General features: G+C 41.7%; 1 protein-coding gene across 7 annotated transcripts in view; it reads right to left on the reverse strand.

The window, feature by feature from the left end:
• HECTD4 (HECT domain E3 ubiquitin protein ligase 4) overlaps positions 1-24,175 on the reverse strand; it is a 170,842-nt gene that overhangs the window by 102,260 nt on the left and 44,407 nt on the right. For all 7 annotated transcript variants that reach the window (XM_053669735.1, XM_053669734.1, XM_037133514.2 and 4 more), the window contains exons 4-8: positions 23,579-23,709; positions 21,389-21,497; positions 20,614-20,752; positions 17,793-17,963; positions 2,428-2,620 (exon numbers count right to left, since the gene is read on the reverse strand). In XM_053669735.1, the coding sequence (XP_053525710.1) occupies positions 2,428-2,620; positions 17,793-17,963; positions 20,614-20,752; positions 21,389-21,497; positions 23,579-23,709 (743 nt within the window). The remainder of the gene's footprint in view (positions 1-2,427; positions 2,621-17,792; positions 17,964-20,613; positions 20,753-21,388; positions 21,498-23,578; positions 23,710-24,175) is intronic.

The raw sequence follows: 24,175 nt of genomic DNA on the forward strand, positions 1-24,175 counted from the left end.
CACCAAGGTGCTTTTAACAGAAGTACTCTTGTTAACATGGTAATAGGTACTAGTTTATCCCACTAAAAAATTCTCCACCCTCTGAATGTTGAATCGTCAGAAATCTCTCAGCCTGTAGATGGTGAATCTTCATGTAGCACCATCATGTCACACGAACACATACTGGATGTATCTGTAAGTACGATGAGCTCCTGCATCTAGAACACACGATTCCTATCTCCGAGAAATTCTACATGTGCCCTCGCCTCCAGAGCTTTCCTTCATGTTCTGCTCAGGCTTCTTGGCCCAGCGAGCACTCCCATAGTGTTTATGTTCTTCAGGGTGGGTTCAGTTGTCTCCTTTCACCAAGGGACAAACCCAGATGCAACCTTCAACTTGTCAAGAAAACATTTATTAAGGTAGAAAGAAGTATCGTCTAAAAGTATTTCCTATTACACAAATTTTCTACAAGCCCAGGTAATAACAGCTATTAACAATTTCCCCACTTACACTTGACATAACAGAAATCTATGGAAATAAAATACTATCCTTCTTAAATTCTAATATAAACTAGTAAGTATTTAGTTTGATAGTCTCATAATAAATTAATTATTTTTTCTTCCTAACATTTCAATATATAAAAGGATTAAAGCATAAAATTGCATTAAATTAATTAAGCACATTAATTCAAATACACTTTTCTATGACATCTTTTTCTAGCCTCAGCTTTTACTGCAGCTGATGATTTGGTATAAATTCACATAATTGGAATGTAATCTATAAACTCTTCAAGAATAATGGTTCTTGCCCTGACTGGTGTGGCTCAGCTGGTTGGGGGGTCAACCTGCAAAGCGAAAGTTCACCATTGGATCACCAACCAAGGGACATGCCAGGGTTGCGGGTTTGGTCCCCAGCTGGGTGCATACGAGAGGCAACCATTGTTTCCCTCTCTCTCTCCCCGCCTTCTCCTCTCTCTAAAAATAAATAAAAATCTTTAAAAGTATGGTTCTTAACCTTTTTGGGGCCATAGATGACCTCAAAAATCTGATGAAAATTATGATGGATACATTTAAAACTGTTAGGGAGCATGTTTATGGACCCCTTAAATGCTTATTACACCCAGTAGGGTTCCTGCTTTAAAAATATAGAACAGTGTGTTTGGTAAGCTAACATTTATTAAGAATAGGAGGAAAATAAGTACACAAATTTGTCTTTAATTGTATTCGCATACAGAAACTCTGTAGGATAAAAAACTAATACAGTTACCTACAGGGGGCAGAGTAGGGGCAAAATATAGAATACTCCAAGAGTTCTCTACATACAGCTTTTTATGTTGTTTTTACTTTCAAACTCTTGAAACATATTACCCATTCCGAAATATTAAAATACAAACACTAAATGATTAATTTAAGAAAAAGCATCTGCTGTAGGAGGGTTGCCTCTCACTTGCTTGGTACAGATTGTATTTGAAGAAGATGATGCTAAGTAAAAGCTTCTTACATTTATGAAGGATAGATACGTTTACATGAAATCAATTAATTTATACTAGCAGTAATGAGAAGGTATTTACAGTTAAAGACAAAGTTGTTTTGAATTATTACAGATTCATGCTAATTCACATCCACAGCCAACAACATGTATATTAGCTTGGAATTTAAAAAAATGGACAATGACTAGAAAGAGAGAAGAAAGTGAATTACATAAAGGAAAGTGCTTCTGTGAGATGCTCTGTAAGTGCTCAACAAAAAGCAGTGCCTGGGGAGCATCTGAGGCCTTGCTCGCTGGCATGTGTCATCAGTCTGGCTCAAAGAAACTCTTACAAAAATTTTAAAAATATGTCTTGCCTGAATCCCACAGGCAGCTCTCACTACTTATATATCAAGCCAAGAAAAGACATGGAAGAAATTTAATGCATATTACTAAGTGAAAGAAGCCAATCTGAAAAGTCTGTATTCTGTAGGATTCCAACTACATGACATTCTGGAAAAGGCAAAACTATGAAGACAGTTTAAAAAATCAGTGGTGGCCAGAAGTTGGGGATGGGGAGGGATGAATAGGAAGAGAACAAAGGATTTTTAAGGCAGTGAAACTACTCAGAATGATACCATAATAATGGCTATATGTTATTATTCATTTATCCAAACCTGAAGAATGTAACTTAAGGTAAATTATGGACTCCGGTGATGAGGAGCTGTCCATGTAGGTTCACCAGTTGTAACGAAGATATCACCTGCTGCGGGATGTTGATGAGGGAGGCCATGCACGTGTGGGGCAGGTGGTACATGGGAAGTATCAGTACTTTCCTCTCAAGTTTGCTATGAATCTAAAACTGCTCTACAAAATAGTCTTAAAATACACACACACACACACACACACACACACACACACACCCACCCACCCCTGAATGGAGCTATACAAGGCAACAGGTGGTAAGCAAAGGGCACATACCTGCCTGGTCCTCTTTCAGGGTGTTGGAGATGGTGGAGCCAGTGAGGGCGGCCAGCGTTGCAGATGGGGAAGCTCTGTAGCGGGAAAGTCTGCTCAGAAGCATCTCATTAATGCTTTTTGCAGACTCGCCCTCTTTTCTCATTAGAATTGTGCGTTCCTGAAGTGGACTGGCTACATACACACCATTTTCAACCTGATATTTAAAGAAAAATAGGTCTTTAAATGACATCTGTTTCCGTTTAGTTAGCAAATTTCTACCTCAGAATTGCATGATTGTGATCTGGTTGCTCCAAACCACTTCCAAAAACTGTACCTGAGTAGGGGTAAACCTCAGCAGAAACTACTGAGAGCAAAAGAAAGGCTGGGCTAAGTTTGAGAGCCTTCATTTTTCATAATAGCTCAGGTTCTAAAAGTAATGAGCCAAGTGTAATAAATTCTATGAAAGGCTGTTGATTAAAATTCCTTATATTGAATTTCAGAGGCAGCCCTCACTAATTACAAGCTTCTGACAGGTACAAGTATGCTGAGAGGAAAACAAATCAGTTTTTTATTTACTATTAATATTAAATACAACTATGAGGATAATGTCTTCTTGAAATTTCATTAGTGGCTAAAATCAAAACTCTGTATTAACAGCAGCCAGCATTGGCCCCACTGTTTGGGCACTGGTAGAAAGGCAGACTTTGCTAAAAATACATGCCAATGCCAACCGGACCCTGCTGGTGCTTGGCAGTTCTCATTCATCACTTGATTATTCCCCAGAAAAACCCCTGGAGTGATGATTTCAAAATTCCTTTATCAGTTTTGAACTCGACTTTAAGCAGACCACTTGGCCGCCCTTAGTGGTAAAAAGACCCAGACCACCTTCCTGTCAGCTGCTCACACTCATCCTTCTTCCAACTCAAGAATCTGTGTTCTGCCGCATTTATTCCTCCTTTCCTCTGACTTCAGAGGTGGAAGCACTTCGCCTCATGTTATTTAAGGTTAAGTCTTCCCTCTCTGCCTCCTCTCTAACTGCTCCCTTAATCAACTCCGTCTGCTCCTTCGTCACCAGCGTCTCCCTCTCTATTAACTCTGTGCTCCTCAGTTTCAAATATTCACAGGTCTCTGAGACCTTAAACACAACCTTGGTGACCCATGGAAATACTATCCCTTTTCTCCACTTTCATTTGCTGTCAAATGTCTCGCATATTAATACATCTCAGACAGCCTCTGTGTCCCACTGCCCCCTTCCAGACCTGGGCTCCTACAGCTGGCTCGAGTCTCAGAAACTGGTGCCCCCAGAATAGGTGGCCAGGACTGGCCTTCAGCTGTGGGTATAAAGGTAAAATGGAATGGGAGTACAAAGTAGCAAGGCTTATAAGAAGCAAATGAAAAGCAAAGGAGTCCAAAGTGAAAGGTTGGTAACAGAAGAGGCAAGAGAAAGCAAGCAAATTCAGGAGCACAGCCAGGAAAGAGCTATACAGAGTGGGGTAGACTTTTATGACTCACTAATTACAAGTGATAAGGGAAAGGGATTCTTTGAGTCTAAAAATGCTGTTTGTTTTCTACTGCTGCTTCTTAACCCTGGGCAGTTACTTAACTCAGCACCCTTTAACAAGTGGACATTCTTGATGCTCCACGAATAACCTAAAACCAAAGCCATCTACCTTATCTTTGGCTTCCACGTAGGCTGTGCCATGGATGCCAGCCATCTTGGGGTTCTCCTTCCTTAGTCTTGGGGATAGAACACAGTCCTGGTTTGTTTTATAACATGAGTACTATGCGTAAAGTACTTTGTTAGTGAGCAAAGCCAACATAGTTCCTGCCTTGCCCTCTTATTTGTTGGTTCAACATTTCCACTTATTCAAGTGAAGGTTTGCCTAGAATTAGAGCTAGCCCAGGGGTGTCAAACTTATTTTCACCAGGGACCACATCAGCCTAATGGTTGCCTTCAAAGGGCCAAAATAATTTTAGGATTGTATAAATGTAACTACTCCTTAACTGTTAAGGAGTTGAAATTACATTCAGCTCTTTGAAGGCAACCTATGAAAAATCAATGTAAGTGTAAAAGATTAAATGCTCCTATCAAATGGGGGAAAAAAACAAAACCTGGCCCTATGAGGGGAAAAAATGGGCAACTTAAGAAAAACTGTATTATTGACTTCCGCCAAGATGGAGGCATAGGTGGATGTGCCGTGCCTTCTCCCACAACCAGGATTAGAGAAAACTAAATATTAGCAACAGAAAACACAGCCAGAACACGGAAAATTGAACTTTTCGGAAGTCTGTTAACAACAAATTCTTCAGCCTGACCGGTAAGGGGCGAAACCAGCGGCTGGCGGAGCAGGGTTGCACAGGAGGACTCGGCCAAACACACTCAGGCCCGCGGAATCCAGGCGCAGGGTCAGACCTAGTGAGCGACCCAGCGAGCAACCAGGTGAGCGACCTCGGGGGAGACAGCCGGCCCGGGGCTGCGTGTTGACTGAGGTCTTGCATTTGTGCGAGGGTGGACAGGCGAGGGAGTGGGCGGTTGGACCGGGCCGGCAGGTCCCCACGGCAAGCGGCAGTGGAGGGCGCCGCCATTTCCCTGCTCTGACCCCACCTCCACATACAGCGTCATACCCCAGCGACTCTGAGTGGCCCGGCCCAGGTGAACCACCTAAGGCACTGCTCCTCCGCACCCAGCTGTGAGAAGCGGCAGAGGGGGTCGCCATTTCCCCGCTCTGGCCATGGCCACGCCCCCACATACAGCGTCACAACCCAGCAACCTGGGAATCCAAGCCGCCGCTTCTCACACTTAAAGGGCCCGAACAGACCAAGAATGGCGCAGGAGGATCTCAGAGCCCCAGAAATAAATCTAAGCGATGAAGAAATAGCAAAACTCACAGACGCACAGTTTAAAAAATTGGTGATCAGGATCCTCACAGAACTGGTTGATTATATGGACAAATTAGACAAATATATGAAGGTGAAACTAATTGAAATGAATGGAATTGCACAGGACACCAATAGCAATGAAAAGGAAACTGGGACTCCAATCAATGGAGTGGACCAGAAGAAAGCAAATAATGGCCAAACAGAAAAGAGTCAAGAAGCAAGAATTCAAAGAAATGAGGAGAGTCTTAGGATCCTCCAGGACATCTTTAAATGCTCCAACATCTGAATTATAGGGGTACCAGAAGGGGGAAAGGCACAGCCACCAGTGGAAAACTTATTTGAACAAATAATAAAGGAGAATTTCCCCAATCTGGCAAAGGAAATAGACTTCCAAGAAATCCAGGAAGCTCAGAGAGTACCAAAGAAGTTGGACCCAAGAAGGAACACACCAAGGCACATCATCATTACATTAGCCAAGATTAAAATGAAGGTGAGAATCCTAGAAGCAGCAAGAGCTAAGGGGACAGTCACCTACAAAGGAGTCCCCATCAGACTGTCAGTGGATTTCTCAAAAGAGACCTTACAGGCAAGAAGGGGCTGGAAAGAGGTATTCCAAGTCATGAAATCTAAAGACCTACAACCAAGATTGCTCTATCCAGCAAAACTTTCATTTAAAATGGAAGGACACATAAGGTGCTTCTCAGATAAGATCAAATTCAAGGAGTTCATCATCACCAAGCCCTTATTATATGAAACGTTAAAGGGACTTATCGAAGAAAAAGAAGTTAAAGAAACATGAACAGTGAAAGGACAACAAACTCACAGTTATTAAGAACCACACCTAAAACAAAAGCAAACTAAAAGGACAGCTAGATCAGGAGTGGAAACATAGAAATGAAGATCTCAAGGAGGGTTAGCAACAGGGGGAGTGGGAGGAGGAGAAGGGGGGAGAAGGTACAGAAAATAAGTAGCATAGACAGTAGATAGAAAATAGATGGGGGGCAAGAATAGCATGGGAAATATAGAATCTAAAGGACTTGAGACACATGGTCATAAACTAAAGGGGGGGTGATGGTGGGGATGGGGGGGTAGGGTGGAGGGGAATAAAGGGGGAATAGAACAACTGTAACAGCATAATCAATAAAAAAATTTAAAAAAAAGAAAAACTGTATTATTGTGTTCAAGTGCATTGGAAACAGTGAAAAGAAAACCTGCTAAGACACAAGTGAGAAGCAGAGTGAGGTTCTGCACAGGGATAAACCTGGGAAGCTCCTCAGGATTAAAAAGCCACAGACTTAGAAAGAAGGAGAAGAGGCTGAGAGGAGTCAGAAACAGCACAGGGTTGGTTAGTGGTGATGGGAAGTTCCCCTCCCTGACCCAAGCCACCATCATCTCAAGCCTGCTTTTTCTGGTCTCCCTGTTTCCACCTTGGCCCCCCCACACTTCATCCCCACACACCAGCCAATGGTCAATATCACATGTAAATAAAACCATGTCCTTCCCTGTCTGAAAGCCTGCGGTGGCCCCCCAATGCACTTGTAATGAAATCCAAACTCCTGGCTAAGGCCACACGGTCCAACCTCCACTGACCTCGCAGCCTTGGCTTGCCCTTTCACACTACACTTTCAGCCACGTCGGCTTCTGTCCCTCCTCCAAGTGCTCAAGCTTCTCCTAACTCTAGGCCTTGTACTGGCTGTTCCCTCCTCCTGGACTGTACGACTCCAGTTTGCCCAGGACTGTCTGGGCGTTAGCACCGAAAGTCCCACGTCCTGAGAAATCTCAGTCTTGGTCAAACTGGGATGGCTGGTCACCTGTCAGGATGGATGGCTGCTTATCGATTCAGGCCTCGGCTCAAATGTCCCTTTCTTAGCACCGCCCTGTCAGCCAGGCCGACTACAGTAGTTCCCTACTCACTATCACAGTCTCCTGTCTTACTTTCGTCCCAGCACTTACCACCAGCTGAAATTATTTCATTCCTCTTGTTTGCTTCCTTACTGCCTCCCTCCTTACACTCTAATGTTAGCTCCTTGAAAACCAAGGCCTGCTGCCCAGCTGCCCAGACAAGGCAACTAGTGGGAGCCTCATTAATACTGAGCCAGCGAAGGGCATCCTAATCATCTGGATCGTAATTCAAAGGAAACAAACCCAAAGGGAGAAGGGGAAAGGAACCTGGTGTGGCCATGTGTTTAGGAAGGTACATAAAGAGGACAAAATAGTAGGACAATTGTCACTAAATCTATCTAAAGAACAGCAGTTTGCCCTGGCTGGTGTGGCTCACTGGATGGAGCACTGGCCTGTGAACTGAAGGGTCACCAGTTCGATTCCCCACCTGGGCTATGGGCCAGGTCCCTGGCTGGGGGTGTGTGAGAGACAACCAATTAATATTTCCTTCTTTCCCTTCCCCTCTCTAAAAATAAATAAATAAATAAAATCTTAAAAAAAAAAAAAAAGAACAGCAGTTTATAGAGCTCACATGGGGGCAAAAAGAACTCTCAGAAGAAAACAGGTGCTCTGGAAGGGTAAAAAAGAGTTATAGAGTGCTCTCGGGCAGGGGTTGTCCAATGTAGAAGTAACCACACCAGGCAGGGAGATTCCAGGCCTCACTATTCTACAATTTTAAATGCCAGAATTCTAAGTGTCTTAGAGCCTCAAAAGGCCTGTGACTCCAAGTGGCAGACTGTCACATTAGTGACCTCAGTGCATGAAGCATCCTGGTATTCACACTGTCATTCAGTCCCCCCCCCCCCCGCCCCGACAATGACTCTGGGCGTGGCCGTTACAAAGCATGATGTAAGCAGAGGTTTGATAAGCACTTGTCCTCTTGAAAAATTCCCATAGAAAGCCAGTTTCTGTGCTGTCAAGAGGTTCGGACAAGATCACTGATGTCAGCTGTAGAGAGACTTGGCAGGTGAGAGGCCATCTTGAATGTTACAGCCCCAGCCAAGCTCCAAGCTGAATGAAGCTGTGCGTGCGACCTCAGCTTCCCCATGCAGAGAACCACCACCCAGCTAAGGCCGGTCAACCTAAAAATTGCTGTTGATTGCAGTCACTTACTCTGGGGTGGTTCAACAGCAGTAACTGAAATACTCCTGATATCAGAAAATCTCTGGTCCACCTGTTAGAGGTTGTCTTCTATTAATAATAGTTTATAAGTTAGGTAGGGTTCTCTATGTGCCATTTCTTTACATCATACTACTAACTATATTTCTCTAGTCTACCTTATATAATAATGATTAATTATATAATGCCATTGAGTCATTAAGAATTCCTTCTGAGAAGCGAGCATGGTTAGTTAGATCCTACACTCTGATACCTATTCATTTGGGGTAATCCTTTCATTTTCCCTCAATCCTAGGTATCAAAAGGCCTAGATTATAGGTTAAACTCAGTTGCTTTTTCATGAAAAATGACACAATGGAATAACACTGGTAGTGTTCAAGATTCCAAAATATATAATTTTTTATGATTATATAAATGGCTTCTTCTATACTTATTTAGTCTCTTTAAGAGTCTTTAAATCTTGGGACTTCTGGACAAGATGGAAGCATAGGTAGAAACACTGTGCCTCCTCGCACAACCAAGTTTAAAGACAACAAAGTTTTAGTAACAAAAACACAACCAAAACACAGAAAATTGAACTGTATGGAAGTCCGACAACAACAAACCATTCAGCCAGACTGGTAAGAGGGGAAGAGTCAGCGGCAGAGTGGGGTCAGGCAGGAAAGATCGGCCAGACAACCCAGGAGCGCGGGCGGTGGTTGGCGGATCCCAGGCGTGGGGTGGCACCATGCAGACCCAGTGAGGGCACAGGGTGGGGCTGACTGACTGAGGTCACACATTCCAGCCCAGATAAACCAAGCGAAGGAGAACAGTGAGACAGACTACTCAGGCTAGGGCCCCAGTGACAGGAATTAGAGCCTGAAAGCACCAATTGGAAAGACTTTCAGGGTCGAGGTGCCGGGAGAGTTTGTTTAGAGACCCACAGGGTCCTGGAGGGTACACAAGCCCACGCACGAGGGAACCAGCACCAGAAGGGCCCAATTTGCTTGTGGGAAGTGGCAGAGGGGACAGAAATCTGAGAGAGAGCAGAACAAATACTATTGCCCCTCTCTGACCCCGCCCCCACATACAGCATCACAACCTAGTGACCTGGGTCACTTCACCCTGGTCAACACCTAAGGCTCCGCCCCTCATACATAGCAGGCGAGAACAGACTAAAACATTATGGCTCAAGAACAGCTCAAAGCCTCAGAGCCAATACTTCTAAGCGACCAAGAGATAGCAAACGTTCAGATGCACAGTTCAAAACACTGGTGATCAGGATCCTCACAGAACTGGTTGATTTTAGTCACAAATTTGAGGAACAAATGAAGGCTAAACTAATTGAAATGAATGGAACTGCACAGGAAACCAATAGTGATGGGAAAAAAAAAACCTGTGACTCAAATCAAAGGAGTGGACCAGAAGGAAGAAAAAAATGACCAAACAGAAAAATATGAAGAAACAAGAATTCAAAAAAATGAGGAGAGTCTTAGGATCCTCCAGGACATCTTTCAATGCTCCAACATCCCAATTATAGGGGTACCAGAAGGGGAAGAGGAACAGCCACCAGTGGAAAACTTATTTGAACAAATAATAAAGGAGAAATTCCCTAATCTGGCAAAGGCAATAGACTTCCAGGAAATCCAGGAATCTCAGAGAGTCTCGAAGAAGTTGGACCCAAGAAGGAACACACCAAAGCACATTATCATTACATTAGCCAAGATTAAAATGAAGGAGAGAATCCTAGAAGCAGCAAGAAATAAGGGGACAGCTACCTACAAAGGAGTTCCCATCAGACTGTCAGTGGATTTCTCAAAAGAGACCTTACAGGCAAGAAGGGGCTGGAAAGAGGTATTCCAAGTCATGAAATCCAAAGACCTACAACCAAGACTGCTCTATCCAGCAAAACTTTCATTTAGAATGGAAGGACAGATAAAGTGCTTCTCAGATAAGATCAAATTCAAGGAGTTCATCATCACCAAGCCCTTATGATATGAAATGCTAAAGGGACTTATCTAAAAAAAAGAAGTTAAAAAAACATGAACAGTGAAAGGACAGCAAACTCACAGTTATTAACAACCACACCTAAAACAAAAGCAAACTAAAAGGACAGCTAGATCAGGAGCAGAAACATAGAAATGAAGATCTCAAGGAGGGTTAGCAATAGGGGAGTGGGAGGAGGAGAAGGGGGGAGAAGGTACAGAAAATAAGTAGCATAGACAGTAGATAGAAAATTGATGGGGGGGCAAGAATCGTATGGGAAATATAGAATCTAAAGAACTTGAGACACATGGTCATAAACTAAAGGGGGGATAATGGTGGGGACGGGGTGTAGGGTGGAGGGGAATGAAGGGGGAAATAGAACAACTGTAATGGCATAATCAATAAAAAAATAAATTAAAACAGTACTTTTAAAACATTAAAACAATATAACTGTCACTACAGCTTGTCAGTATTTCCAAGTACCTGGGTGCAATCATAATTCTTTCCAATAATTATCATTAGCCATATCTACATGATAAATACTTACACTATTTAGGAGCCAAAATGTATCATGAATCAGCCAAGTAAAGAGTTGCAGTATCCAGCCATAAAGAAGGAAATGATACCATTTGGACCCTGGCTGCATGGCTCAGTTGGTTGGAGCATCATCCCAGCACCAAAAGGCTGCAGGTTCAATCCCTGATCAGGGCAAATACCTAGGCTGTAAGTTCGATCCCAAGTTGGGATGTGTATGGGAGGCAACAGATGTTTCACTTAGTTCCCTTCTTCTCTGTCTCTCTCTGGACTCTGTCCCTCCTCCAAGTGCCCAAGCTTCTCCTGACTCTAGGCCTTGTACTTGCTGTTCCCTCCTCCTGGATTGTACAACCATTCCAGTTTGCCCAGGACTGTCTGGGTGTTAGCACTGTAAGGCCCACGTCCTGAGAAATCTCAGTCTCAGGCAAACTGGAATGGTTGGTCACCTGTCTGTCAGGATGGACAGCATCTCCCTTCCTCTCTCTCTCTGAAATCAATAAACGTATCCTTGGGTGAGGATTAAAAAAGAAAAATAGAGAGAAATTCTACCATTTATGATAATATGAATGAAACTTGAGGGCACTGTGTTAAGTGAAACAAGTGAGACAGAGAAAGACAAATACTGCATGAACTCACTAATACCTGGAAAATAAAAAAGTTGAGTTCGCCCTGGCTCGTATGGCTCATTGGATTAAGTGCCAGCCTGTGAACTGAGGGGCTGCTGGTTTGATTTCCAGCTGGGGCACATGCCTGGGTTGCAGGCTGAGTTCCCAACTGGGGGCATGTGAGTGGCAACCAACTGATGTATCTCTTGCACACTGATGTTTCTCTCCCTCTCTTTCTCCTTCCCTTCCCCTCTCTCTAAAAATAAATAAATAAAACCTTTTTTTAAAAAGTTGAATTCTTAGAAGCAGAAAGTAGTGTGATAATTGCTAGGGGCTGCAGGGTTAGGGACATGGGGAAACTCTTGTCAAAGGCTACAGACTTACAGTTAGAAGATGACTAAGTTCTGGGGTTCTAACGTCCAGCATGGGACTACAGTTAATAATACTGTATTATAGACTTGAAATCTGCTAAGAGAGTAGATCTTAAATGTTCTCAACATACACACACACAACTATGGTAAATATGAAGTGATGGATGTGTTAACTAACTTGATTGTGACACTTTCACAATATATACATATATCAAATCATTACATTTTATGCCTTAAAAATATACAATTTTAGCCCTGGCTGGTGTGTTCAGTGGACTGAATGCCAGCCTGTGAACCAAAGGGTCGCTGGTTGGATTTCCAGTCAGAGCACATGCCTGCATTGCATGCCAGGTCCCCAGCTGGGGGTGTGCAAGAGGCAACCAAGCGATGTATCTCTCTCACACTGATGTTTCTCTCCCTCTCTTTGTCCCTCCTGTTAGCTGTTAACTTAGAAGGACAACTGCATAAAGACTCTGCTTCTCGAGAGAAAGAAGGAGCTACTACCTTTTGCAACAACATGGATGGAACTGGAAAGCATTATGCTGAGTGAAATAGGCCAGGTGCTGAAAGACAAATACCATATGATCTCACCTTTAACAGGAAGCTAAACAACAAAACAAACAAGCAAGCAGAAAAAAAAACAATCAAAGACACTGAAATAGAGAACAAGGGGACAGTGACCAGAGGGGAGAGGGAAGGGAAGTTAAGGGGAAAAAGGGGGGGGGGATTTGGAGGAACAAATAGGAAGGACACAGGGACGAGAACTAAGGGGGGTGGAAATGGGAGGGAGGTGGGGAGCAAGGGGCGGGGGAGGCTGGGATGGGAAAAATAGACAAAAAAACTATACTTGAAAAATAACTAAATAAAATTAATTAAAAAAAAAGATTCTGCTTCTCTACCCCAACTATCTCTAAAAACAAATAAATAAAATCTTTTTAAAAAAAGAAAGAAAAAGAAAGGGCAAAAGAGATAAAAAGACAGGATTTTATTTTATATAAAATACTTTATGGAGCACCCTAAGAAAGGTCTTCTGATAAGGTGATATTTGAGCAGAGACCTGAGAAAGCAGGAGAACAAGCCACGGGGTTATCTGCAGGACAAGGTCTCAGGACAGAGGTTCCCAGGTGGGCGCACACTGGGTGTTTTTGCATGTCAGCAAGGAGGCCGGCTGTGGCATGAGACAGCGGAGGACGGTGGGTGCGGAGAGTGGTAGGTGAAGAGGGGGCCCAATCATGTAGTACCTTTACAGAGGTGGTAAGATTTGGGTGACTCTGAAGGTAGAGCAGGCAGCATCCGCCAACTGGACATACATAGCATTTGGGAAGGAAAACAAAAAGGGGAATCGGGAGTGACACTGAAGGTCTCTGGCCAGCACTGGAAGGTCACAGATGCCATTAACTGAGATGGGAAAGCCCGCAGGAGGGGCAGGAAAAGTCTCACATTCTGTGCATATACAAATAAACACCAGGGGCAGGCTTCAGCCATCATCAACATACACAGAAGTGTTTAAGGCAACAAGACAGGGTGAGATCGAGGAGAGAGTTAGAGCAGATGGAAGGGATCCTGAAAATAGGTCCTGGCCCTGAGACTGTGGAGAAGTAGGGAAGACGGAACTGGGGAGGAACAACCAGCGATAGAAGTCCTGTGGGTGTCCCACAAGCGAATTGAAAAGTTTCAAGAACTTGGGAGTGATAAACCATGTTAACTACTCCTCACAGGTCAAGTAAAATGAAGAGCTGACTTTGAAGTCCCTGGTGAACTTGGAAAGAATTGTTTTGGTGGCATGACAAGGATACAAGCCTGACTAAAGCAAGTTCAAGAGACTAGAAAGGAAAGAACAAAAAACAGTAAGAATAAACTCTTTGAAGAATATTGCTTGCCATAAAGGGAAGCCAAAAAACAGGGAGTGGAGGTGGTTATGGGTCAAGGGAGCTGTTTATTCATAGGCAGGATATCCTCAAACATATCTCTACGCTGTAGTGAGCGATCCATTGAGAGAGGAAAGCTATTAACGTAGGTCAATTGCATAAAGAATCTGCTTCCCTACCCCAACTACCAACACACAGCAGGGAGCAAGTAGAGCCTAGCTTCTGGTACTACCCACTGTAACTTGGAAATAAATCTACTTTGGTCTGTGCATATGCACATAAAAAGTATGTGTGTATCTGCCTCATACTTTTTAATGGCTCACAGTGTTCCGTCCTGTGAAAGTACTACAAGCAGTAAGCCAGATAGCCATGTTTAGCTTCCCAAGTCAGCATTTTAGAAGCTGCTTAACTAGTGGCCAGTGGTACTTGAAATTTCTTTATTTAATAAGAAAAAAATTTCAAACATATACAAAAATATAGTATGATGAACCTCCATATATATCCATCATCCAGATTCAACAACAATATAGGTATTGCCACTCCTGTTTTAAGTTATCTGCTTCTTTTGCCACTCATGCAATTTAAAGATACCATTACAGGTATCTTTATCGCAGATACCATGTAATTCCACTTCCAAATACTTCTTTCACCATGCATCTCTCAAAATACAGACATCTTCTTATATAACCACAATGCCATTACACTTTAAAAATAAGTTAAGAATAACACCTTGTTACACCGAATATTCATTTTATATTCAAATTCCAAACTGTCCCCCTGCACCAATTTTTTTTACAGTGGTTTGTTCGATTCAGACTCCAAAATACGATTCAAAGGTTGTTCTTTTAATCTACAGCAGGCTCCTTCCTCCCTAACTTTTTATTTCATGCCACCGGAAGAGGCTGGTTTAAGTTGTTGTTTCCTCCAGGGCAGGTATGGGCTTTTGATTGTATAACTATCTGTCTAAAAACATTTTTATGTTGTCCTTACACTTGATTAATATTTCTGACTACTGACTTCTAGGCTGGAAATCAGTTTCTTCAGAATTTTGAAAACCTTGCTCCATTTTTACATCCAGTAATGCTATTGAACAGTATGCTGCCCTTCTGACTACTTATCAGTTGTACGAGATTTTATTTCTGGAAGCTTTACAACACTCTTTTATTCCTCATGAGGTGAAGTTGCAGGTGGACATGCGTGCATGGTGTAGGCACTTTTCATCAATCTGAACACCAGTGTCCTCTAGTCTGACATTCTATTCAGATGATTTCTTAGTTATGTCTTCCTCTTCACCTTCTTTGTCCTGTTTTTGGAACTGCTTAGACTTCAGATGGATTCTCTATGTCGTTTAGTTCCTCTCTCATATTTACTGTTCTTTCTTTGTCTGACTTTCTGGGAAATTTCTTATCTTTAACCCTTTTATTAATTTTTAAATTTTGACGATAGAATTTTTAATTTCCAGAACTCTTTCTCATTCTGACAGTTCCTTTTTCATAACATCCTATTCTGTTTTATAAATGCAGTATCTTCTCACACTTCAGAGTGGTTAGTGTTCATAAAGTTTTATTGTACTTCTATGGGTTATTTTTCTGATTTTGTTTATTTTTATTTACAAATTGGAGACTTTCTTCATTTGTCTAGAAATCTTTGGTTGTCTGCTCTTACAATAATTTTTAAAGCTTTTAATTAGGATAATTTTTAAATGTACATAAAAGAAGGAGGAACTTTTATACCCATTGCCTGGCTTAAATAATCATCAGTAATTTGCCAACCAATTTTAATCTGTTTTCCTCCCTTCCACACACACACCTCTCCAAAGTTTTGGAGTTTATTTGTAGGGTTGTTTTTCGTTTTATTTTTATTGTATCTTTTTTTTAAAACTATTCAGCGCTAATCAGAAATGCTGTACACATGCCTGAGGCTTGATTATTGAAACCCATCACATGGGTTTTCCTTAAATAACCCCAATGTCAGTGTATCAAGGTCTTTTTTCCAGGGCTATTCAGTTTCCTCAGAAAACCAAGGTCTAGTCTTTTGCCTGGGCAAACAGCACCTGAGCACAAATATTGTGTGTACCAGGAAGGGGAAGGATAGTTTGTTTCATAAACTTGGACCTCCAGCCCCATGGATGGCATTGCACCACGCCAGATGCCTCCAATCCCAAAGGCTCTCTAAGGCCAGGAGGGGGTGCAGCACCTCTCTCCGTCTCAGGGTTCCCCTGCACACATTGTCAGTTTTGGCTTTCCTTACACTGCAGGACAGAAAGGGATGCTTCGTCTCCCCCTTCTAAAGTATGGGGATAAGAGACACTGCTTAGAGTTGAGGAACAAGAAATAAAGATTTAGTTGTAAGCTACAAACAACCAAAGAGGAATTAAAATGAAGCAAATACATTAGGAAGTTAAGAGTAAGAATTTAGCCAAATCCTCACTTATAACAGCAAAAAAAAAATCAGAATATATGGAGTTGATAATTCAGGAAAACAGCAATGTAAGCCATTTACTCAGAGACGTGAAGAACAAAGAGCTGAAACACTAAAGTGACTGCCAGTGGGTCGCTGACCAGGGGATGAATCAAGGGACTCCCACTTCTCAGTGTGCACCAGGAGGTAGGTATACCTAAGTTTGAATCCATGCGCATGTGCCTCTTTGAATACAATTTCTTTTAATTTTACAAAAACATATTCCCCAATACTCACTGGATAAAGACGTAAATCATTTAACCAGCAAGTAAGTCTGGTTAAAAACAAATAAACAACACAAATAGCTTTTCTGACAATTTAATTATAAATACATGTTCAAGTAGTACAATCTCTTGCAGCTCAATTCAAACATTTACTCTGGCAGAGCCATTTTACAGGAAAAGATAATGATTAGAGAACACTGAGGAACTAACTGGAAAATAATGTCTGGTTAAAGGTTACTAGAATGCTGAGTGACGGGGAGCTGGCAGGATGGATGCCCGGTTTTTCCCAGAACAAGTTTTAACCCTATTAAAATTTATTAGAAAATGGCTTCAATGTTTGTTTCATTTTTCAGGAATGCTCATTTCTTCCCAGAAGAGGCTCTAAATTACATCATCAAATGAGGTTTGGTCACAGACCTTTTCTCCTTTACCAGCTCTGCAAATCCATCCAGATAAGCACTGTCCACCAGAACTGTCTTCGATGAGGGAGCTGTGCTGTGTCTTCACTGCTCAGTGTGGTGGCCACTAGCCCACCACAGTGGCTACTGAGCATTTGAAGTGTGGCGCATGTAGCTGAGCGACTAAAGTTTTAAATGTATTTAATTCTGATTTACTTAAATTTAAGTTTCCACCCGTGGCTAAATCCAGATCTAGTGTAGATCTGGGTTACCATAGCCCCAGCCTCCTCTTGCCCCCAGCTCTCCTTCCAGCCGCATTCCAGCCACTCTAGCTCACTGTCCTTTCCTACAACACCCGTGCTCTCTCCTGCCACAGAGCCTTCGCACCTGTGGTCTCCTTCTCCCAGAATGCTCCCTACCCTGCTTCCCAGCTTCTTCATCTGCTTAACTACTACTCTTTCTTCACTACCTAGAATTACCTTGTCCTCCGATTTGTTCACCCAACCCCCAACCAGCTACAATACTAGCTCCATTTGAGCAAGGAACCTATCCACCTCATCTATCACTGAATTCCCGCCACCTAGAGAAAACACTGCCTGGCTCTCAGTAGGCAGTCAGCGAACATCTGATGAATAACTAATTGCCTTCTCATAATTTTAATTGTCATCTCTCTCAAGGACTCCCAAAATATATTAAAGACCCAATCTTGCTACTGTAATTCAATTCCACATTATCAAGGAAATCCATGAGACTTTCTACTTAAAACTCTACTCTCTACACATTTAACTACTGTTATCTCCATTCTCTTGCCACACTAACCTTCAGAAAGCTTGGCTTTATTTGGTCATACAACTCCAATCAAAGAAACTGTCAAAGATATCCAAGAGAAGAATCAGTCTGAGGCTAGTGTGAACACACTGCCCATACTCCAAGTTCCTTAGGTCCTTTGTAAACCAATAAAAAGAAAGCAAACAGAAATGTCTCTGCAAAGACACAAAGGGAGACACAGAGTGAAACTTACCAGGAGTTCGAAAACGTCCATGAAGACAGAATGTCCCTTAGGTGTTTTCTCATTCAGACTGGCAGGAGACCAGATCCAATAGAAGTAAGTTCCGTCTGAAGAAAGGTGCACGGTGCTCATGGTGCCGCCAACAGGGAGGTGATTCGCTGGCATTGGCACCATCTGACACACCTGGACACAAAAAGCAAAATTCATCAGTGTGACATGTAAATTCTGAATAACTGATTAGATCATCATTAATGCCATTCATTCCAAGATAAGAATTTAATAGGCTTCCTGTTCAAAACAGAACTGACATTTATCTCTAAGAATATGTAAAAATTACATGACAAAAATACAAAAGTTCATACAATTGGCCATGCAACAAATAAAAAGATTTGAGATTAATTCCAATTACATTTTTAAAAATGTATTTTCTAAACACATTTGAATCTGCTATGCACATGGGTTTTATCAAACATTTATTAAAAACAAGGCTTTAGGCAAACAGTACTTTCTGAAATTCTTAGTAAATGAATTTGACTATTAATTATACTTAAAGGACAGGAACTGTGTCTTAATCATCTTTATATCATCAGCACTTAATTCAGACTTGAACTCAAAGTTATTTAATAAACATGAGAGGGAGCCAAAAAGAAAGGGCAAAGGGAAGCCAAAAGGAAAAGCAGAAAAGGACAGTGGGAAAGGAGAAAAAGGTTTAAATTTTTTTTTTTAAATGAAGGCACACATGAGACCCTAACTAGCACACGAGGGCTTCCTGGACCCCCCAAACCCGCCAGGAGGAGACGGACAAACAGCAACACTCTGCTACACACGAAGGCATGTACTTCTAACACTACACACACCTGGGTTTCAGCATAAGTTTTGCATCATTTCACATTAAATGTGTAGTTACATACTAATTTTTACTGCCAGAGAAAAGCATTTAAAATGAGAGAAAATGAGAACCAAGAAAACTGCTGACTTGGTTTAAAAAAATCCAAGAGTAGAAGCAGAACCGAAAATCCCAAAATAAAAATAACTAGAGAAAGTCAGGTGTCTTCAGGGAACAGTAAGAATGCTTTTCAGTTATTCCACCTCTTTGGGTGAGTCACTAGTTTTCCTAAGATGACTTTGACCCCTGAACTCACTCCATATGAACTTTTCCCCAGACTTGTTTTATCTGCCTCAAAAGTTGAAAGTCTTTAGTTGCTGTAACCACACTTCGACATTTATAGCGCCAGGTGACTGAGAAAGTTGACAGCTACTGCTTGGCCTAAGCTAGCTCCAAACTGCTCTGATGCACAGATCCAGTTAGTGACCGTACCGCTTTCTCAGACAACATCAAAGTTTTTGCAACAACACAGGAAAGTGACATCACTTCAAATGTGAATCATGTTTCAAGATTAAACATCTGTTTATTTCCCAGACTAATAACTCTATTTCAAATAAATATAGGAGATATTCTCATCTGTCTGCATTAGTGATAAGAAACAAAGGCAATTGGGCATGTTTGCTAGTGTGTTCATTTAACTCACTTAACAGTTAGTAAGCACTAAGGATGTGCCTTGGAGACACAATGGGTAAACAAGACTCAGTCTCGGTTCTCCAGGAAAGACACAACTGAGTGACAAAGAGAGATGTAACATCCTGCTTGAGTCTTGGATATAACACTGTCAGGGCACTCAATCCACAGATGGGAACTTTAGCCATTCAGTTCAACTTTGGCTGAAGGACAAAAAAGTGTAGTGTAAAGAGCTCAAACTCTAGCCCTAGCTGGTGTAGCTCAGTGGATTGATTGCTGGCCTGTGAACCAAAGGATCACTGGTTCAATTCCTAGTCAGGGCACACGCCTGGATTTAAGATCAGGTCCCCGGGCGGGGGCCACATGAGAAGAAACCACACATTGATGTGATGTTTCTCTTCCACTCTTTCTTCCTCCGATTCCCTCTCTCTATAAATAAACAATCTTAAAAAAAAAAGAGCTCAAACTCTCGAGCTAAGAATCCTGCATTCAATTTCTTGTGCTGCCATGATTGTGTGGACTCTGACAGTTACTTAACCTCTCTGAGCCACATTCATTCATTCAACTAGAAACTCTGCCTGCCTGCTTGCAATGTGCTTAGCTTCAGTTGCCTCATCTTTATAATGAAACTGCCATAGTTATGCCTCACAAGTGTATGTAAATTACCCAGACCAGGACCTGGCAAAGGGAGAGACACGGTACTTGTTATTATCCTTGTTATTATCATCATCAATCAAATGTTGGCACCACACTACATTCTAGGGACACAAAGATGAGTAAGACCAGGTCCGGACCAAAAGGTGTCCGGTGTGCATGGTCTTGGGGAGGAGTTAAGACACAGGAGCAGGTAATTCAGTATGAGGTAGCGAACATCCTGACGGAGTGCTATGAGAGCACTAAAGATGAACTTAATCCATACAATGATTTTTAGCTAAACTCATTTCCAAGTTCCCATTCCCACAGAAAGGCTATTTAGAACAAATTGAATAGGGAAGTGATATCTTCCCAAAATAGATCTGGTTTTAAAAAAAGAAAACAAGCAGCTAGTATTTATACCATCTCTGACTCTCTACAATTTTTTTCAATAACAATAAAAAAAGCTTGCTGTTGGCCTTACATACTCTTAGGGAGCACATTCACGCAAATCATGTGGGAAAACTCTAAGACATTAGACAAAAAACAGAATGCCCAGACACCAAAGGACGGCACTCCGGCAGGAAGCTGTATCAACTGTGTCATCAGCACTTCTGACAAAGTCAGAATTTCCCTTACTGTCTCCAAGATACACAGACAATGCCTTGGCTTTCTGTTCTTTACCTGAAGGGTATTCTGGTCGATGACCTGGAAAAGGGAGTGAGGTTTGTTATCAAAAGACACAGGCCGGTGGAGAAGACTGCCGCTGCCGAAAGCAACCCATCCTGGTTCCAGCTCCTCATTCCGGCAGTAGACGAACCCTCTGTGGGAAAAGAAAGGCACACAGGCTGGGTACCTGGCTGGGTCCGAAACCTCACAACGAGCTACAACAGACACTTTCCACTTGATTTTGTATGTGACTAAGAATGCAAACAATCTAAAGGAGAGTGAATATATTACATTAACTTCGGGACTGATAGACTAGGGCAAATATTCATTTCCTATAACAAACTGGAGAGGATAAAAAGTTGGGGAAAAGGTCTAATTAAATATATAAAAAGATCTCAGACTGTGGTTTCTTTTGGCAGCAATTCATAGACCTTATACCCCAATGAAAATCAGTGCTAAGCCAATGTCAAGCCCAAGTATGAAGAGACTTAACTAGAAAATGTCCCTTTATCAACATGGAGGAGAAACTAATAGACATCATCATCATAGAGGAATTTCTGGTTAAAACAATGATCTTAGGGCTACCAGACTCTTTAGAGGAAAACCAAAGCGGAAATGCACTGACAGAATGTAGGGGTGGGTAACAGTAAGTGAAAACCAGAAACAGATGAGTTTGTTCAAACCCATTACTAGTCCGTAGAGGGAGAGTCAGCATTCGCCTCCCTCCTGGAGGCTTACATAAGGAGGAAATGTTCTGGCCACATGATTCAGCAAATTCCATGCAACTCACCTGAGAGTACCATGTAATCCAGAGCCCAATTTGCTTACTCCTCTTCCGACCGAGTTAGTAGTATACAGGTAAAGACCATCTGCCGTGAGACAGCGTCCCAAGTCAGCATCTGAAATCATTTTTTCACAGGTAAATTATATAAACTTTTCTAATGAAATTATAAGCGTGCTTTTTTCCCTTAATGAAAAAGCCATTAGTTTAGTGAAAGATAATCTCCCACTCCTAAAATGAGTGCTTCAATGTAACTTCTAGGGAAGATGGCTCAAACCGCCCCGCCCCCCGCCTATCTGTCCCCCATCTGCCCAGCAAACATTCAAACTGTATGTGGGATCCGGGACCAAGCTCAGGGAGTGTCAGATAGTTAATGAGTGGGATAACCTGGTTCTGCCTGACAAATGTGTGTATGCATTTGAATAGCAAAAGTACTAAGTCCAATGTATGCATTCCTAACTCTAATTTGAAATGACTAAGAATATGATGCTTTCACTAATAATTTTGTAGTAAAAAAGGTGTGAGCTTTTAAGGGCTTTGGGCACTTATTTGTTGATTCTGAGCCTCTTTGAACTTCAGTTTCTTCATCTGTACGATGAGAATATGAACCTCAAGAGCTATGAGGATTACATGAGACGACACAGGTAGACGCCCATGCTGCGCTCTGGTTCTCAGCAGGTGCTCCACAGATGATAAGGATATTATGTTGACATACTGATGTTATACGTTAAACCCAAGTCTGCTTCTGTGGGTTTTCCATTCAGAGATCCTAATATGTTAATTTCTGGAGCAATAGCACAAACATATCTCTTTTTTTTAATTTAAAGATTTTATTTATTTTCAGAGAGAGGGGAAGGGAGAGAAACAACAGTCAGTTGCCTCTCTCAACCCCTAACTGGGGACATCTGGCCTGCAACCCAGGCATGCGCACTGAAGGAGAATTGAACACGAGACCTTTCAGTTTGCAAGGCGGCACTCTACCCATTGAGCCACATCAGCCAGGGCTGTATCTCTTCTATTTAAAAGATGCAACTATGTGTCCCCTTTGATATATATTCCCCTAAAATAAACAATGTATCTCTACATGGTTGTACATGGTGTAATGACATAAAGGATTTGCCTTAAAAAGAACTTATAAACAAGCTCCTCAGTGTTTTCACCATCATTCATTATGTTTAAACGGAGTCTGTCTACTACTTGCCATTTTTGGGGAATCCCCAATGTCACAGCACTCATATTTGTGCTGAATGTGTTGTTATCTTAAAAACTCAGTATACTAATCTGAGACAGCTATAATTTGTATCTATTGGTTCCTCAAAAAATAATCAGTTAAAGTGGGTAATCATTTTTAGCACCAATTTCTTAGAGATTCGCTTTGTTGAATTTTTCTAAAAAATTACCTGTTTTTATGGAAACAATTTCCTGGAGTTTTCTTACCTCCTATTTCATTGGTTAGGTAATATTTAATGATGTAGACATAACAAGTACCAGTTAACAAACACAAACAGGTTTGGGAGCAAGGTGGACTCTTGGCAGGCCTGCAACTCCGCAGGGGAGCAGCATGGGGGTGCCAGGGCCCCGGACAGTCTGTCTACTGAGCGAACAGTGAGGCCAAATTCATCTGGCAATTCAGTCAGGTGCAGGTCGATGAAGACAGCATCTGACATTTTCACTGAGGCCGCAAAGTAAACTGATATTTAATACTTCCAAACTGTAAAAACATTTTAATCCAGCCCTTTTTGTTTTAAAAGGGTATTTAATTCATGTTCCCTTAAAATTTTTAAAAAATTTTTTGCATTTAGGATGACAGGGTTCATCAACACACACACACAAATTACTAGAAGAAACAGTGTCAGGCAGAAAGACCTGATGCTCTTCACAGACACAGAAGTTCAACTCAGGGTTCCCATACCCAAACTCAAACACCCCAAAACCAACTTAAGTAATTCATGGCTCTTTGGCAGGAGTGTATGGATGATACCTTTTCCTGGAGATAGTAAAACCTATCCACTTTCTTACCTCACTGAGTATCAGCTTTTATACTCTGACTGATAAAGCAGACAATGAGCATACTGTATAGGAACCTTGAACTCTTTAATTAAGAGGAACACAGGCATACCTAAATCATTTGCCACAAGGATCTAAAACCATTCTTTTAGCATCTTAATTTCAATCACAGGACCAAAACCCTTAAATTACCTTTATTTTCAGAACCGGAGCCAGTGTTGCTATCTGGTGCAGGCAACATGTCCTCATATCCCCATGACACTATGTGTTTGCCACCAAGCAAACAGGAGGGGGATCCAGGCCCCCCTTCTAAAAGCAACAGCCTGAAAGGGGGAAATGAAGAATCGCAAAGACACAAAGACAATCCATTTGAGCAAGAAAATAAAAGTCCACCTAACCATCTCAAAGAGCAGAAAACTGGAACAGTTTTACACAGATATTATACATCTGAAATGATAATCACACCATATTTTTAAATTTAAAATTTACAAAGTAGTGCTTATAGAAATGTGATAATAAAATTACATGTGAAATGCATACGTTTTATATATATGAGACAGAGAGACAGAGAGACAGAGAGGAGAATGTGTGAACTGGGAGACACATACACCGAAGTATTAGGAGTGGTTATCTTTGGGTGATGAAATGATGAATGACTTTATCTTTCTTTACACCATAACATATCATCTCAAAATTCTACAACAAGAATTCATTACAAGCTACTGCATTTAAAAAAATATTTTATTAATTGTTGAGAGACGGGGAGGGAGGGAGAGAAACATCAACTGG

The sequence above is a fragment of the Artibeus jamaicensis genome, unplaced genomic scaffold, assembly GCF_021234435.1.
Source record: "Artibeus jamaicensis isolate MK-2021 breed Jamaican fruit bat unplaced genomic scaffold, CSHL_Jam_final contig_525, whole genome shotgun sequence".
Taxonomy (NCBI): domain Eukaryota; kingdom Metazoa; phylum Chordata; class Mammalia; order Chiroptera; family Phyllostomidae; genus Artibeus; species Artibeus jamaicensis.